The following is a 17,998-nucleotide window of genomic DNA, read 5'->3' as shown; positions in this document are numbered from 1 at the left end:
TAAGGACAGGGCGCGTACAGTGAGCATTCGCCTCTCGCTAAGGCAATCAGATCACTGCTGGGTGTAAGTGACAGAGAGAGACGTGGAAGGAGTGGGCACTGGGGTGAAGTGAGGGGCAGCTGGGCTTTCTACCTTATAAAGTACACAGAAACACACAGAAACACACACACACCAGGAAAGACCTGCATAGTCTCGCAGTAAAATAGAGGTGACAGACTCTGGCAGCAGCAGTCACGCAAGTCAAGTAGCCTTGCAGTTGTCACGCTATCACAGCTGTGCGCACACTGCACACTGGAAGGCCTCTTTCCCGTCTCCTTCCTGTGCTTTTCTCCTTCATGTGCTGCCTTTTTTAAATATATCTCTCGCACTCTTTCTTTTCCTCTCCATCTGTCCGTCTCTCCTCATTTAACAGATACCATTTGTGTATTTATTCAACATTTTCTTTCTCTGTATCCTCCGCTGGCCAAACACGTTATCCCCCCCTCCCTAGCTTTGTGTGGATGGGTGTGTGAGCAAAGAGGGAAAGTGGGAAGAAGTGTGCTTGTGTCTGGAGTTTCTCTGCTTTTAATCAGTGTGTTTGCTACGACAAATCAAAGCAGCTATACCAGTCAAACAGACTTAATTATCAGAGTTTCAAGCTTATGAAAAGCGTAACTTTAAAGGAGCGCAAATAGGCGCGTAAGTCATCTGCGAGCTAACTGCTTTAAAAAATACAGTTTTAACCAGAGAATATGAGGAAAAAAAATCTTTCACAAGCAATATTTTGCATTATAAATCACTAAGTTTTATTTGGCTCGCTCTGTAACACAACCATCTGTCTTTCATTCCCTCACTTGTGTTGTAATTTTCTATCTTTTGTTCCATTTTTACAGTTTTTCTGCTGTTCTGAGAATTATGGAAAGAAGTTGAATGTTACATTTTTAAAGGTTTTACAAGCACCAAATTCTTTTTTTTAAGGGCGTAGTAATAACTTCAACCACGGTTAAGTCACAAATTAGAACATCTGACTATATTGCATCTATATTCTTACACCTGTATTACGCTTTTCACAGACAGAATAGAGAAGTCATGTGTGTGTTTGTTGCATTTGAGTTTATTTGCTGCACGAGCTGCCCTGACTCTCTTTCTGTGTGTGTTTGTGTGTGTGTGTGTAGTCTCTGACAGGCTTTGCCTTGGTGGTGAGCAGTGACGGGATGGTTTTTTACGCTTCCTCGACCATTGTGGACTATCTGGGATTTCATCAGGTGAGTTGAACTTCTCCCTTGTGTTTTCACACGAATACAGTGAAAACATTGTATAATCTATGTTTAATATGTATAAACGAAATGGACGCTGTACATATGATTATCCATAGATAAGCTGATAAGCCTTGACTGTTCTGTAGATGGGGGAATCAGTGTCCCAAAACTCCAACAGATCAGTAGGAAATGTGCTCTTTGAGCCAGAATATACGAAATATAAAAATGAGGTATGGGTTGCCTTTTTTTGTACTTCAGCTGGTCACATGGCCTCGTAATCTGTGATGGTAGCATCCATAAAAGTGTTTTAGCACACAAACCCTCTTAAGGTTACGAATCTGCAAATCTCATAGGACCTCATTGCTGTCATTATTCAACAAGGTCACAATTGCCGTTTTTAGTACGCTCCATTCTTCTGTTGCCATCCCATCCAGTTTAGGATCCGGAGTAAACTGCCTTTCTTTTAATTCTGACTTCCTGCTGCCTGATAACTCTTTCAGAGGGCAAAGTAAACCCACAAGGTTACACCTAAGGGGACCACAGAAGGGTGAAGACCTCTGTTTCACCCTGAGATACACTCTGCGGGCGTCTGTTATGTGTGTGCGGGCACTGATAAGTCACCGACGGTTTAACTCTTTTCCTTTCCAGTGGCTATACCCAGCCAGTCATTAATTATGAATGAAGTCAACATGGGCTCGCCTGTCCCTCGATGCTGAAATCATCGCTCTCCTTCAAAGCCATAAATAAAGTGCTTTTCACTGTTAAAATTCCTCCTGTTGCCCTCATGCCTTCTCTTTCTCACACACACATACACACACATCACGATAGACATTCTTCTGCAGCGCTCCCACTTGGCTTACAAGCAGACAGGGGCAGCCATGAAATTGACATGAAACCCAAAGTGGTCTGAGACGCCCTGCCACAGTATGTGCATAGGTGTGTGTGTGTCTACAGATTGGCACGGAACCACCAGCCAAAGGAAATTAAAACTCCAAGGGGCATTTGCGTATGCACGTGTGTCTTAGCAGCTCAGTCAACGCTTTTTAATTTGTAACGTCTGCTTTTTGTTCCCATAAATTTCCACTCAAATGATCAGATTTTGCTAGCTAAGGTTTCACTTTGTGCCAGCTTCATTGTCACGTGATCAGCAAAAGACCCGAGCGAAAAGTTAATGTCAATAATTTTGCAGGAATCAAACCAAAGTAATGGACAAAAAAAATCCGTTTTGAGCTGATGATTGCACAGAACCTGAATATGGCCTTGGCTGAATTTCACAGCAAACCATCCCAGCGTTGAGTCGAGTTGCTGCCATCCAGTTGTTGCCTTTCATAAACACATGTGACCAGCACAGTTAAAAACAAAAAAAATGAACATTCATTCAATATGCAACAGGTGCTCGAAGAATTAGCAAAAATCGTATCCATGTTAGGAAGGACCGGGACCATTTTGCGACATGTTAGCTGCTGATTAAATATTAAAGAGATGTAAATTTACCAGCTCACACTAGTAGAATCACAACTGGCCCTTTGTGTGCTCAGATCTCGGCAGTGACTGTATGTAAGACACTTGGCAGCGGATCAAGCGAATCAAGCCACCGCAGTACGTTAAATTGCGTACATGCAAAACAGTTATTTTAAAGAAAGAAAAAGAAAAGGAATTACCACGCAAAAGGTTTGGCTGTGAGCCATAGCACTGCAGCATGCAAAGAATTTGGTGTGATAAACTAATGTATCATCAGCATTAGCTCAAGGTTGAGCTCAGAATTCAAATCAGGTGTTCTTTGTAGTCAGTGATGGCCATATTTAGAAGTGAAAAGCAAAATGCAGGTGACTTTGAGCACAGAGAAGATGAATAGGAGTGAACGGGTAGTTGACAGCTTTTCTGCATTTTTCTACATTAAAAATATGGCTTTTTAAATACTCACAGATCCGCGTGTTGTATTTTCAGACTGTCATGAAAACATTCTTTTATACTTTCCCACATGTTCAGCTCTTGCAAAGGAGCTGTTAGTTGTTTTTAAGCCACATGCTTTGCCTCTCAGGCTTTGACAGCATGTAACATAATTTTGAGCCCACAGCTGTATTCAGAAAGACACTTATCCATAATATACCACAGGAAATAAAGAAGAAAAGACATGGCTTTGCTAAGTAGCACCACAAGAAAGCGCCACAGAAGAGCAGAAAACCTCCACTGGCCTTTGATCCAATTTGTTACAGGGGCAGTTAGCCTTTGAAGGTCACTGAAAATATCACTTATTCTCTTTTTCCTCCCCCTCTTCTTTTCCTCTCTGAGTTTTTTTACAAGAAACATAAACAATAGTCACTCGATCCTTCTGTCTGCCTGACTGCCGGTAGGGAACCCAACCACAGGACGAAGCGCTCGCCGAAGACAGTGGGAACAGATTGTGTTTGCAGAGGCAGGCGATCAAAAAGCCTCGCGTGCCACCAGTGTGGAAATTATGGAGCGAGGGCAGGGAGGAGGGGGAGAGGGAAGAGGAGAAGGTTGAACATTTTAGTGAGGAATCTGTCATGGAATGACAGAAAACACAGCTATTGCTGGAAAAGAGAGGGAGGAATGACGAGAGCGGGCTGGAACCCTACTTACTGTGTGTTTGTGTGGATGTGGAGAGAAAGCTGGGCTGGACTGCCGTTCGGGAGCTGGTGTCACGCGATGTTTGACAAACACAGCTGCCCTCACTGGCCCCGCAGCTGCCCTTAAGACTGTTACTGTACTGGGGCAATTCTCCTGCCTTTGTGCATGTGTATGTAACTGTGCGAGTGCTCTGGTTGTCTGACTTTCATCGACTTTGTATGTATAGCGTTGACCTCCCCAGGAATGGTGGGGCAGAATTAGCCCTGAGAGCGGCGAACAGCTGTCAGCTACAAGAATGGAAGCAAAACTCGGTCGTCCAAAGTCATAAACCGGATGTAAAACTAAAAATTAAAACTGATTAACCAAACCAATCCGAATCTCCTCCCCACAGACTGACGTGATGCACCAGAATGTGTTTGACTACATCCACATAGACGACCGTCAGGAATTCAGACGCCAGCTCCACTGGGCCATGTGTCCTCCACAGCACCAAGGGACGGTGGCACACCAGGATAACCAGCTAGCTGCAGGAACTGGTGGGTAGCTCACTATGAATTTAGTATGGGAACATGTAAAACTTATTATCGAACAATGCAATAGGTTTGAGGTGATGAGGTCAGCTGCTGAGATTTCTATTCCTGGATCTGTATGATGTTGATGAGAGGAACCGTCTATTCTATCAATCTCAATTCAATTCAGTTCAAATTTATTGATATAGTGCCAAATTGAGGCAATGACCCTACAAATATAGAGGGAAAACCCCAACAATCAGTAGACGACCCCCCGTGGCAAAAGTGGGAAGGAAAAACTCCCTTTCAACAGGAAGAAACCTCCAGCAGAAACAAGCTCAGGGAGTGTCGGCCATCTGCCGCGACCGGTTAGGGGTGAGGGGAGAAAGACAGGTCAAAGACGAGCTGTGGAAGTAAGCCAGATGTTAATAATAACTAATAACTAAATGCAGTGAGGCATATAAACACATAGTTAGTGAGAAAGGGGACTGAAGAAGAAACACTCAGTGCATCATGGGAAGCTCACCAGGAGCCTATTGCAGCGTAACCGAGGGAGGAGTCGGAGTCACCTGATCCAGCCCTAACTATATGCTTTATCAAAAAAGGAAAGTTTTAAGCCTGATCTTAAGGGTGTCTGTCTCACATTACACTCGTTATTAACAGTTTTAATGATTCATTAATTAAAATTGATACAGTGCTGACAGGTAAATGCTTTAAACAGCAGTGTATTATTCATAAAAGCAGGTAAGTAATAAAAATACAAAAAAGAAGTCTGTCCCAGTCATTTGCTAACTATAAATATTGTTGTCATTTAAAAAGTCATCATATTTATACATATGTATCTTGTTTTCTCCTGTATTATTACACAAATTGCAGTACAAATTGTATTACTCATACCGTCTCCATATTTCTTTACTAAATTACAGGTGAAGACTTTGTAGTGAGCAGCCTGTTCCATTCTCCAGAGGCAGGGGAAATCCCTCCCGAGCTCTCCTGCTTTCTCAACAGATGTTTCATAGCCAGAGTCCGATGCCTTTTGGACAGCACCTCTGGATTCTTGGTGAGTAATTGAACCAACTCAAACTCCCAAAAAAAACCCCAACAACGTTACTTCAGTTTTCAGTTCATTAAAGTTTACGCAAAATATAAAAACTGAGCAGGGGTTGCCCACTCACTGGAAGAAGACCCAGGGCTATAAAAAGTGTTATAACCCCTTGGTACCGCAAGACTTCACATATAATTGTAGTATGTGCAGTTATTTATAGGTGTATTGACAGAATTATAAGGTAATTGGGTGCATGGCCACAGTGGCAGAGAATGAGCGTGGTTCATCCCTCATGGCTGTGACTAGAGTGGTTTGGAGACCAGCAGTGGAAAAGCTGAAGGCCCTGATGACAGAGCAACGAGAATATGGGTTTGGACTGTTTCATCAGGGTCAGTCAAGTTTACTGTCACCAAGTCCTCTCTGGTTGCACTGAAGCTGGCCGCACAACTGAAATTTTAGATGGCAATTTTCTACATATACTGTAGATGCTGGTAGCCAAGTAGTGAGGAAATACTGGTTGGAGGCTTTCCTCATCAGTCAACATAATTACAGTTAGGACACAACAATTTGTAATGTAACGCACAGTGCTCAATCTGCTCACAAATAATCTGGCAAGAAAGTCTCGGTTTCATAACATTTGGACCACTTACGAGTGTTTTCAGACACAGTAGCAGCCTTATTTCATGGACAGGAAAGTCAGTCAGTTCCTTCACAGTGTTAGCCAAAAATTAAATGTCCACCAGTGTTGGCTAATAAAAGTTAGCTGACAGGTTTAATCAAGATGTTGAACACTGCACACAACATCTAATTAAACTTGGTTAAACTGGACTTGAGGGGAGGATTACCAGGTTTAAGTTAGCTAACATTAACAAGCTTGGCTAGCTAAATGTTTAGACCACACGCGTGCATGCCACAGACACAGATGCATCCTGATTTGAGCCAAGAAGCTTACGAATAAAATACTAGAATTTAGCTTTATTGGATGGAGTGTCGGCACAACTGACTTTATAGGAACCGATACTATTTGTTTGAAAGTGGCACTAACAGTGCAGATATGCTAGAGAGGTTCAGTTCAGTGACTCAGATTAAAAGAGGAGAAACCTAGCAGAAGCCTAGCCAACAATATGAAACCTCTTTGCCACTGATTGGTCATAAAAATGGTCGCTATAATAGTCGATACCTTTAAGCCTTTGTAAAAGGGCAGAAAAATAAAGCCTAGATGTTTGTGTAATTGTATTATATATTAATCAAGGCCTTTGGATGGGTCCTTTCTTTCTTCTGTTCCAGACGATGCAGTTCCAAGGTCGGTTGAAGTTCCTCCATGGGCAGAAAAAGAAGTCAGCCTCTGGTGCTCCAGTGGCCCCACAGCTGGCTTTGTTCTGCATAGCTGTTCCCCTCCTGCTCCCCTCCATCACGGAGATGAAAATGAAGAACATGTTAATGCGGGGAAAGAATAAAGGAGCAGTAGGAGGAATCATCTCCGGACTGGAGCAAGGGTAAGAAGGAATAAACTCTCACACATGAGCAGCATCTTTACAGCTTTAACTAAGTTAGGAGAGATGATGCATATTGACACTGTGTCACAGTTTTGGACACTGATTGCTTTAATAGGGGTACTATGTAGTAACTAAAGGTGAAGTGTTTTAACAGTCTTAACACTGAGGTTTGATGCATTTTGGCATCTCGTTATAGCCTCTAGAGAACGACACTGATTGGCTTTATGGGAGCTCTGAGTAAAGGTCAACATTTGAGAGTCCATAGGTCACAGCAGCTCACAGTTCATAAGGGATGACGTGTTTATTTTGTTATTATACACTTTACATGTCCTAAGATTACCTCTTGCCTCGGTTGTGGTCCACATCGCACGGGCACAGGAAACATAATTATTTGGAGTTACTGTGAGAAAATCCATTTGCTCCAGCCCTCATGTGTCATTTATTGATTTTTTGAGGTTTGTCTTTTTTTCACAGATACCAACTTATTGCCCAGCAACAGTTTTATGAACACACAAGCATTTACACTGAGACCCAGTTACCAACACAAACATAAGCCCTCTCCTCACCCAGTAGGATCTGATACCAAACCAAACAAGCGCTGGACGCCTTACCTGTGGCCAATTAGGAACAAATACGCGTCTCAGCTTGGATAAGGCCCTCTGTGATTCATGCATCATTAACAACTTTAGGGAGTCAGAGAGGCCAAGACTTGGGATGTAGTCAGTAAAGCAGAGCTCCTCCACCCCCCCACCCCCCCCCCCTTCCTGCTGTTCAGGCTTCTTTCGTCCTTCACACATCATCCAGGGCAACATGGTGAATAATGTAATGATAAACCGGTTAACTTGACAGCAGATTGGATTGGTTAAACCATTCTTAGGGTTAAGGTTCAGAATTAAGTGTATAGTATGTACAGTACATGTAGCGCCTGGGTCTGCTGCCATATAGAGAGACGTAAATATGACTTGGATTAAACTTACAGTCAGATTCCCGAAAGCCTGCTGACTTTATTGTTGCACAACGATCTCCGGTTCTGCTCTAAATTCTGAGTATATGTAGACTTTTTTAAAACTAGGAAACACAGTGAAACTGCGTCAGGCTATTATAACAAAAAATAGAAAGCAATACTTCTCTTTTTGGTCATTTCGTGTCACTAGTCGGCAGATGTCACTGAAAACATGTCCCTTAGTTAATTTCTTTGCGAGCCTGTTATAGTGAAATTGTAGCTACTGCTAGAACAATCTAAGAGCTAAGAAAAGACTCATTTTACACATATGATGCTACAGAATATACTCACTCACAGCTTGGTTGTATTAAAGACCTTCAGCTGTGCTGTGCTCAGGTTGAGAGATATTTGAAAGATAGGAAAAATGCAGAAACGTATTTGGAAGCAGACAAACAAAAAGAAACATTTGCCTTTAGAATTCCTGAATAATCACTCACAGAACCGCAAATTAAACCCTGTTATTACCACTGTAGCCATGCACTGTAATTGGGTTTCCATATAAAAACTGAAAAGATGAAGAGGGGAAAAAAACATATTTTGATTATTGTTTTTGTGGGGGGGGGCACAAAGAAAGCCACAGAAACAAGTCAAACAAGTACGGGAAAAACTGGAAAAGGCATTTAACGTATGAATGCTGATTAATCAGAATGCTGTAATAGTTATAAATATAATTGAGCTCTTTTATCTTTTTCGATCAATCGCTTACTCAGCGTTCAACAAGATCAATTTCAAACTTAAAATCATAAGAAAATACAGTTTGAAAAGACTTTCATGCAGTTACTGAACACATTCGGGTTCAGCTACTGCACTGTGTAAACATGAAGATATATTGCATTGTGCTGCCTATAAACTAGGAGACCGGGCCATCATTGATCTTTGGGGTTCTGGATGTTGACTCTGTTCTCAATTTTCAGATGAGACACATCCCGGAAAAGATGAGTCACTTTTGGAAAGATCCTCTCGTGAACTAAATTGAACCAAACTTAGAATTTTTATGCTTTGAGTCATTCGGCAGAAAAGAAACAAAAACATTGAGTATGCAGTGGTTGCCATATGGATACACGGGTAGAGAATGGCTCTTCGTGGACTTTGTTGAAAAACAGTAAAACTTTGTAAGTTTTGTGTCTTTGTTTTGTGACTAATGATCTATTTTTTTCCTTCTCTTTCCACTTTCCACTCTTTCCCCCTGCACAGTGAGCGTGGAGAACACCTCCGGAGACACTCCTTCAATGGAGGAATGGGTGATGCTGCAGATTCTCTCCGGCTCTCCTGTCCCACTCCTGGTGCAACCCAGCGAGGTCACCACACTCCGTGGACCCCACTCTCCAAAGACAACCTCAAGTTCCGCCCGGACGGTTACTATAACCAGGAGGAGCCCCTAAACTACTGCAAGTCCTCCGTGGGTCCCCATAAAGGTCTGAGCCCAGGCGTGGGTGGCGGCTGGCCTCCGCGACAGAACTCAGGACCCGTCAGGGCAGGCCAGGGCGTCGGCTACATCCCCTCTAACCGCATGAACAAGACCGGCCAGTACGGGAAGCCGTACCGTCTCTCGCCCAGCTGTCACAGCGGCAGAGGTGGTGAGGTGTTTGTCTCCAAACTGTACGGCAACGTCCAGATTCCCACAGACCCAGACGCCTACTGCGTGGACCTGGTGAAGAGCGAGAATGGCTACGGAGAATGCTTCGACGGTCACCTGATGCCCGAGATGCCCCCCATAAAGATCGAGCACGACTCTGATTCGGAGAACGGCTGCGACGCGTACGGCCGACCCTGGACGTGCCGCGACCAAGTGCCCGTTGACCGTCGCTATGGTAACGGCCTATATGACCACACCGTTGGCCTGCAGCTGAAATCCGAAGCTGATTATTACGATCCACAGTTTTCGCCCTGCCAGCGGGGGAAGACTGGGATCAGCCCGCCGTACAACAACGGTAACTATCAGAACTATGCAGTGAACAACGGGAACGCCAACGCACGCCTGTTAAAGTGCGACAAAGACCTGGGCAGTAACAATGACTCCAGTCAGTTTAGTCCTCAGAGATTCCCACACTCAGACTCTCTATGCAGCAGCCAATCCGTCAACCTCATGGACTCGCACGTCTACTCACAGGATCCACACAAGGCCTACATGCAGTCTGACTACAACAAGCATGGCACCTATGAGTTCAAAGGTCACAGCCTGATCCATTCGATCAAGCGGGAGCCCATGGACTCGCCGCCGTGGCCTGAGAGCGGCCATGACATGAACCAGTCCATAATGGCCGGCTCCAGGAACGTTATGCCATGCGTGATGAGCACAGGACACCACAAGTCCAGTCCATATATTTACATGCCGTGAAAGTGACACGTCAACACATCTGCAGATACTTACCCTCTCCACAAACACACACACACATACATATTCTGTACACGCAAAGAAATCAGTGTGCATTAAAGTACTTTGTCTTATCGTTTTCATACACCAGCATTATAAGAGAAGAATTATTTTTTAAGGGATTCCCAGGATGTCACATACTTCTTCTGTTTGACGAAGAAGCTCAGGTTCTAGTGTTGTGACAATCAAAGTTAATACGAATCCAGTTTATGCATAGATTCGTTTGTTTGTAAGGATTAAACTTTGTAGCTGGTTCCAAGCACTTTTAGATTTAGCGACGACAAGACTTTTGAAACACAGTTTTATTTTATTTTTTTTAATATGTTGTGGACACCTGACTTTTGTGGAAGAAAAAAAGATTTAGCTGTCGAGAAATGTTTTGGTTTTTTTAACCTTGCACACAGGGGACGACTTACGCCTACGCTGGTCTCAAGGGAGATGACGAGTGAGTATGAGAAAAACAGGTGATTTTTGCATGTTTTCATGCTTTTAAATTACTGCTAGGGCAGTTTAAAAAAACAAATAGGGTGAGCAAAGTTAAATTGGTGCCACAAGATAATACTTAAAGCACTGTAAAACACTTGTTCATTCATTCGAGGATATTTTAATGCATGAAAAATCTTCTTTGATCCTTCACGGGATGCCCGTTTGTTTTGTGTTCTGAATCGTCTAAAAGCGTAGCTTTCGATGCAGCATTGGAAAGTTTTAAAAACTGATCCTTGCTTGCTGCAGAACTGTTCAGAAAACTGGAGACCAATTAATACTGCATAGTGTAAAACATGTCAAACTATCAGTAGAGCCAAAGCTTTAAACTTTAAGCATATTTTTTTTGTATGTTGCAATCAGCCAGATTACATAGAAGCAAGCAGGGAAACAAACCTCCAACACAAGCCCTGTGGCGTGTGTCCTGCTGAAGTCTCCATGAGCAAGGCATTGATTGGTACCTTGTGAGTGTGCTGCTTTGCACTGGCTGCTGGGCTTCTTTGTGAAAAAGGATAACGGGAAGATGAAATTCAGAGTGCACAAGATCAAAGTTTAAGAAGGCTGGTAATTCAAAAGTGATACTAACTGAAATCATGATGTAACTGCTGTTTTTTTTAATCATCAAACAGTAAAATATTTTAATTAAAATCTTTCAAACGTCATAATTTTAGATCATAAAACTCCTGTCGCACCTTCTCTTGGAGGTAATATTGTACAGCATAGGTGAGTGTTCATGACAAGTTCTGCATTTCAGCTCATATACCCCCCCTCCGGGTTATGACACCTTTCACGTCGTCCTTTCAGCCCCGAAACATTGGACCTTGTGTTCACATCAGTATTTTTGCACTAGTGAATTTTTTAAAAAAGCACCAAATTAAATCAATGTCAGTCTCAGTTTTGTGAAGCTAAGTTGCACTACTGGGAATAGTTCAGTTGAAGTTCAGCCTATCCAGAAAGGTTTTGGAGTCGACACGCACAACTGTACATGGTGTCACTGTTTTGGATTTGTCTTTTTCTCTCTCTCTCTCTTTGTGTGTGTTCATTTCAATAAATGTTTGAGGATTTGTATTTATTGTAAGACGCAAATAATTTAAAAATTACAGTTTTGAAGGCTTTTTTGTTTCTGTTCTACTAACGTAAATAAATATGGCTTTCCCCCCTCCTCGCTATCTGTTTTGATAATTGTAAAAAAAAAGACTCATACTTATCTGATGGAGGAGGTAGCTGCAAGGTAGCGAACACAGTGTGTGTATGTATATACGTATATATATATATATATGTGTATATATATATATGTGTGTATATATATATATGTGTGTATATGTATGTATATATATATGTGTATATGTATATATATACACACATATATACATATACACATATACATATATATATAGATATGATATATCATATATATATAATATGTAATAGTTATATTATAATATTGTGTATATATATACGTATATACATATCTAATATGTGTATTATCTACACATATACACATATACATATATATATATATATATATACATATATGTGCAGTGTCTTCCAATGTTTCTAAGTGTTTTTGCAAATGGGAGTTATCTATTAAAAAATCTTTTCTTTATATGAAAAATCTGTTCCAGGTGGTCATTTTTTTTAGTTACTGCAAGAATAACATTAAATATCCTAGCTACACTCATCAGACCAACATCATCACAGAGCTAATGTGAAATCATGTACAGTGAGAGGTCATTTTACCAGACTTCATGATTTCCAGCTCTTTCTAGGATCATCAAAACACAAATTCTGCTGTTCAGTTAACATCCTTGTCTTTTTAGCAGCTTTTGAATTTTTCACGCACACCAAATATGGTTTCATCCTTCAGATTTGTCTCTCAATTAATAATAAATATTCAGCAGAACAGGATACAGAGTATCTCTAACCACATGCCCCGTATGATTAATGTGCTGCAAAGTTGGCACGACAACTTGCTTCACACGATCTGGGAAACTTCCCCATTTCTCACCACTGCCTGGGATGAGGGCTAGAGCCAGGGGAATGTTGGCGGTCACCAAAAGGTGGAGGGCAGAAAAAGAGGCAGTGGACATGAGGGGAAAGAGATGTAACCTAAAAGCTGTGGTTAGATCCCGACCCTGTGGGATTCCCAGAAGAGCTGGACTCCAGTCCATCCAGGCAGTTAATTGTATTTACTTGGCACATATGGTTTAAAGTACTCCCTGAACATTTATGCTCATCTACTAAAATTATCATAGGTATTCATTCAGCGTCGCTTCCTTTGAACGTGACTGTAGAAGTGCAGTATGTGGTATTTGGATTTTTTGCTTGTCCAAAAATCAGTCAGATTTAAAGAGTAAATAATAAGTGGCTTGAAGGCCAAAGTCAGAATTCAAGTGGTTGCAGATAATGGGACACAACAATTTAGCATCAGGAATGGAGGAAATCCACCAGACAAACAATTGCAGCACTGGAACTAAAAATGAAAGTAATATCAGAAATTACAGAAACTGATACTCCGGAAACAATTAGGCTATTTGGTAAACTGGCCCAAGTTGAACCTTTGGGTCCTGGGACACCGTGGGAACTTTCATGATACGTGCTTCATACTTAAAAGTAAATGTTAGTGTAGACTGTATATAAAAGATGGATGTAAACCACTATGATGGCTGATCACTCCACAATCTGAAGCATCAGTGATAGTATTTTAGAGGTTGTCCGTTAATTAATATTAATTATGAATTATCAAGACTTTTTTAAAATTATATTAGTATGTGCACTTGGCCAGTGGATAAATGTTTTTCTTGGATACTCTTGTTATTGTTTACAAGCTGGTTGCTGCCCAATAGTTTTTAGGATGAGGGGGAAAAAACTTTTCCAGATCAAGCAAACGTCAAAGATTGAGATTTTGTGCAACAAATACACATACTGGTAAGAAAGAACTAGTTTCTCCCACTGCCAACTACAGTATCGTAATTCCTCCCTCTAATCCCCCCCAGAAGCTTGTGTTTGTTTTACTGTGGGGAGAGTATAGCTTATAGGGAATTACGGGATACACGAGGATCAGCCAGCAGGATGATTTTGAGTGTGTACATACATTTGTGCATGTTTGTGTGCATGCTAGTACATCAAGTAAGCGCCACATAGTCACATCCTATGTTTGTCTGTAAAGCACAAGAAATCCTATTATGATTTCCACCATTATCCACTATGTATTTACAAAAATAAAGTCTAGAGGCCAGCATTCAGCTATACCACAGATCCAGAACACTGAATAATGGTTATTCAGTTTGTTTTGCTTCATTATTGGGTTTTTGGAGATAATAAAGATAAAAAAAAACAGGAAAAAAGTGACCGTAAAATGGTCATTTCAGACATGATTTAAAATAGAAAATCACAGAAAATGTCTGTAGCCTCACAACAATATGATAAAATGAACTGAGATGACCTGCTGAAGTTCAACCTGAGCATCAGAATATGGACCAAAGATGATTTTAGTGACTTTGAAGATGCTCTGCCTGGTTGTTGGTTGTTGTTGGGGCTGGTCTGAGTATTTCAGAAACTCCCGATGTGATGGATCCATGCTGCCTTGTATCAAGAGTTAAGGCTGCTGGTAATACACACCACATCCTACCTGAGCGCTGTGGCTGACCAGTATACCAATCTAATGATGGCTGCTTCCAGCAGGACAATGTCCACTGACTCAAAGCTCAGATCATATCAAACTGGTTTCTTGAGCATGTCAGTGAGTTCACTGTATCCAAATTGCCTCTACGGTCAAGAGATTTTAATCCGATAAAAGCACCTTTGGGATGTGGTGGAACAGGAGATTCACATCATAGATTTGCAGCCGACAAATATTTGAAGAATGTTTCCAGCAGCTTGTTGAATCTGTGCCATGAAGTATGAAGGCAGTCCTGGAGACAAAATAGTCTCCAACTCAGTGCTAGTAAGATGCATCTTATAAAGTGTCCAGTATTGGATGTTTTAGTGTATTTAGTAAATAACTAGACATTTTTACATAACTGTGAAAGTGTATAATTAGCAGTCTCCAGAACTAGTATTTCTACATTATAAACTACACTTCCCATAAATTCTTCTAAAGAATTGTATTTTGATACTGTCCCATTGAGCAATTACCATGTGTGTGTCAGTACTGATGTGTTTTACACGCACAGTTGTACAGAATGACTTTCTTCCTCTTGACTTACAAAAGGCAAATTAAGATCCTACTTCCCATTGGTGCTTCACACACAATGTGTTTATGTTTCTAGGAAACTGCATTTGCAACATGTTTTTCATACAAAAGTGCAGGGCCACCTGTGCTAGGTTGTTTTGACTGTGAGAAAATGAATGCGATTTTTATGTTTTTACTTAGCAGAACTATAGGAACTACAGTGTAGGAGAAAGTGTAAACGCTATTCACAACCCATTGTGATTCATAAATAGTGTGTATGCAGAGTGCCAATAGGTCAATAGCTTTGGCCCCAAAAAGCCTTGTTGGTGACATGGGCTAATGTTTTGGGACTTCCTGTTCAATCTGTTGTCCTTTAATTTTTAATCTTCTTCTTCTTTTTCTAAGAACCTCCTCAAATGGCATTGATGATCATACTCCTCCAAGATGCCTGTGCTCTCACAGCATTTCAAGCAACTGGTTTGATGTTTTCTTCATTCAGTCCTTTATTCCGTCACTGAAGGTTTTTGGTGTTCACAGTTGATGGATGACAGTCGGGGGTCACCTGTGACAGATGAGCATTTATGCTCTTCAAGACCATAATTATCCTCCTATCCATTCTCTTCCATTAATCCAACTGAGGGTCGCAGAAGGGCTGGAGCCTATCCCAGCTACCACAGGTCAAGAGGCAGGGTACACAATCTGAACTGGTCACCAGCCTGTCGCAAGGCTAACACATAGATACAGACAACCACTCACACCTATGAGCAATATCGAATCACCAGTTAATCCAACCCCACTAACTGCATGCCTTCGAATTGTGGGAGGACACTGGAGTACCTGGAAAGAACCCACATGGAGAACATGCAAACTACACACAGAGAGGCCCCAGACTGGATTCAAACCCAGGACAATCTTGCAGTGAGCTGACTGTGCTGCATAATAATGTTGAAAAAGTCTCAAGTGTCTTTCTCAAGATTGCTTTCCTGTAAATGCATGCTCCCTTTTGCTCTCCACTTTTACTGCATGTACGCAAAGCCTGCTTAAGCATATTACGTCAAAAGTACTGAGGAGGCTTTTACTGACAATACTATTACCACAAAACTCCAGGTAATCTTTGCAGATCATGCACGCACTGCATGTTAAGATATCCACTTGCACTCAGACTGTTGACACTAAATTGTAAACAGAATAATGGAAACAGCCTTAATTATATTGTTAGAAATACTCTGAACGATAAAGCATTCTGCTCTCGTCTCGCAGGGATCAAACTGCATAACAGGAATCACATTCAGACACAAAGTCCTCTTCATGACGAGTAACAAGTAACTCGTGACGCAGTGTTTGATACTGCTACAAGATTTCAGTGAGCCATTTGTCTCACTGTAGCTTCATATCAGATGCTGTGACAATGACAGGGAGGAGGAGCGGCTGAGGCTGACTTTAAATGTTTAATATTCACTTGCATGCACGCAACCTTCGATCACGCCATCTGTACAATGCTCGTTCGGTACAGGAAGGGGAAAGGATGAGGACGAGAAAAAAAAAAGAGAGGGAAGTGAGATAAATTTGAGAGAAGAAAAAACAGAAGTCAATTTGGGAAAAGGGCAAAAAAAAAAAAAAAGGAGTAGTGCTTTAAGGCAACTGTAGTGTAACCAACGTGTTTGATGCTTGCTGACAGCTGATCCGTGAGCCACGGTGTGTGTGTGCGTGCAGATCGAAACCTATAATCCTATACCATACAAGGTTGCGTGACCGTTCATACCCTGCTGTTCTCTGCTCCACACACCATTTGGCCTAACTGGTCACTCCCTCTCTTGCTCCATCTTTCTCATACACGTTTAAAACACACAGAGATAAAAGCAGATGAACAAATACATGCATACATCCCCCCCAGTGACAATGAGGAGAATTCTTCAAGGTCTGGCACAAACAGGCATCTGCATACACATGCATACACTTCATTAAACACACATATACACATTAGCATATGGGACATAGTCACGCAACCCCCTCGACCTTCCCACTTCTTGCTTCCTGAGCACAATTAGCAAATATACAGTGAACGCAGCGCCTTGTTTTCTTTATTTGTCCACATCAGCGCTCCAGCAACAGAACAGTGCTTTCCACCTTTTTTAGACTGTTGTGCCTACAGAGTGCTGTTACCCTTCACTCTCCAGACACACCAGGTTCATCTGAACTGGTTTTAGTGTGCCTCCATAGTTCACCAACTATGATGGTATGATGAAACTCTTAAGGGGGCAAGTAGCTGTAATTTGGATTGGCTGCCACAAAAAACTGAAATTGTAATATAGGATTACAAATTAATATTAATATTAATTTGTAATCCTAAGAATTTGCAAATAAACCCCTGAATGTGGCCGTCAGTTTTAAAATAAGATGGTTTATGCATGTGCCTGGGGGGCAACTAGCCAGTTGAAAGGTTACTGGGTGCATCCTGGTGATTCATAAACTAGATATGCAGGCCGCAGCTGACCATGACTCACACGCATGCACATATGCAACACACAACCAAGACCTTATACTCGTACAGAAAAGCAAAGCAATGTGCAAATGTCTAAGGAAAGCCACCGATTTGACCCAACCTGCTGTGTATCTCAAGCATTCATAATGCGAATCCAGTATATTATAATTATTATGCACTTCCACTATCAGTCCCAGGATCAACAGACACGCTCAGAACCAACAGGGCTAAAGTGAATGCTCTAATAATTTCCATGTGAGATTAGAGGGAGAGTACAGTGAGATTATGGAGCCACTGCCAGCTCTGTTTGTTTTAGGTTGTGTTCATGCTCCAGTTGACTGATTAATCTGCGAGGGTTACATGAGGATGTTCGCTCAAGCTGTCCCTTCTGCTTGCAAATGCTCCTGCCTACTGGTCACAGCTGCAAACTGCAGCCAAAGAAGCTGCAAGTCAAACAGCTGCCTTGACAGAAGATTATGCATTAGTGGCCTAGACTGTAAATACTGTGCTTGTCTGTTTTCTTACAGTGTTAATAGTAAACACAGATGAAATCATCAGCTCCAAGACGTAACCAAGGATTTGAAATTACACAACAGCATTCT

At 41.7% G+C, this 17,998-nt stretch overlaps 1 protein-coding gene across 1 annotated transcript in view; it reads left to right on the top strand.

Moving 5' to 3' along the window:
* LOC120715658 overlaps positions 1 to 11,244 on the top strand; it is a 61,135-nt gene extending 49,891 nt beyond the window's left edge. Inside the window, exons 5-9 of the mRNA XM_040002745.1 lie at positions 1,155 to 1,244; positions 4,222 to 4,366; positions 5,266 to 5,399; positions 6,672 to 6,880; positions 9,078 to 11,244. Of these exons, the coding sequence (XP_039858679.1) occupies positions 1,155 to 1,244; positions 4,222 to 4,366; positions 5,266 to 5,399; positions 6,672 to 6,880; positions 9,078 to 10,221 (1,722 nt within the window). The 3' untranslated portion in view covers positions 10,222 to 11,244. The remainder of the gene's footprint in view (positions 1 to 1,154; positions 1,245 to 4,221; positions 4,367 to 5,265; positions 5,400 to 6,671; positions 6,881 to 9,077) is intronic.
* Positions 11,245 to 17,998: the final 6,754 nt, after the last annotated feature.

Source organism: Simochromis diagramma, unplaced genomic scaffold, assembly GCF_900408965.1.
Source record: "Simochromis diagramma unplaced genomic scaffold, fSimDia1.1 OVJJ01000451.1, whole genome shotgun sequence".
Lineage (NCBI taxonomy): Eukaryota > Metazoa > Chordata > Actinopteri > Cichliformes > Cichlidae > Simochromis > Simochromis diagramma.
Note: the sequence above shows the minus strand (reverse complement) of the source record. Positions and strands in the feature narration are given on the sequence as shown.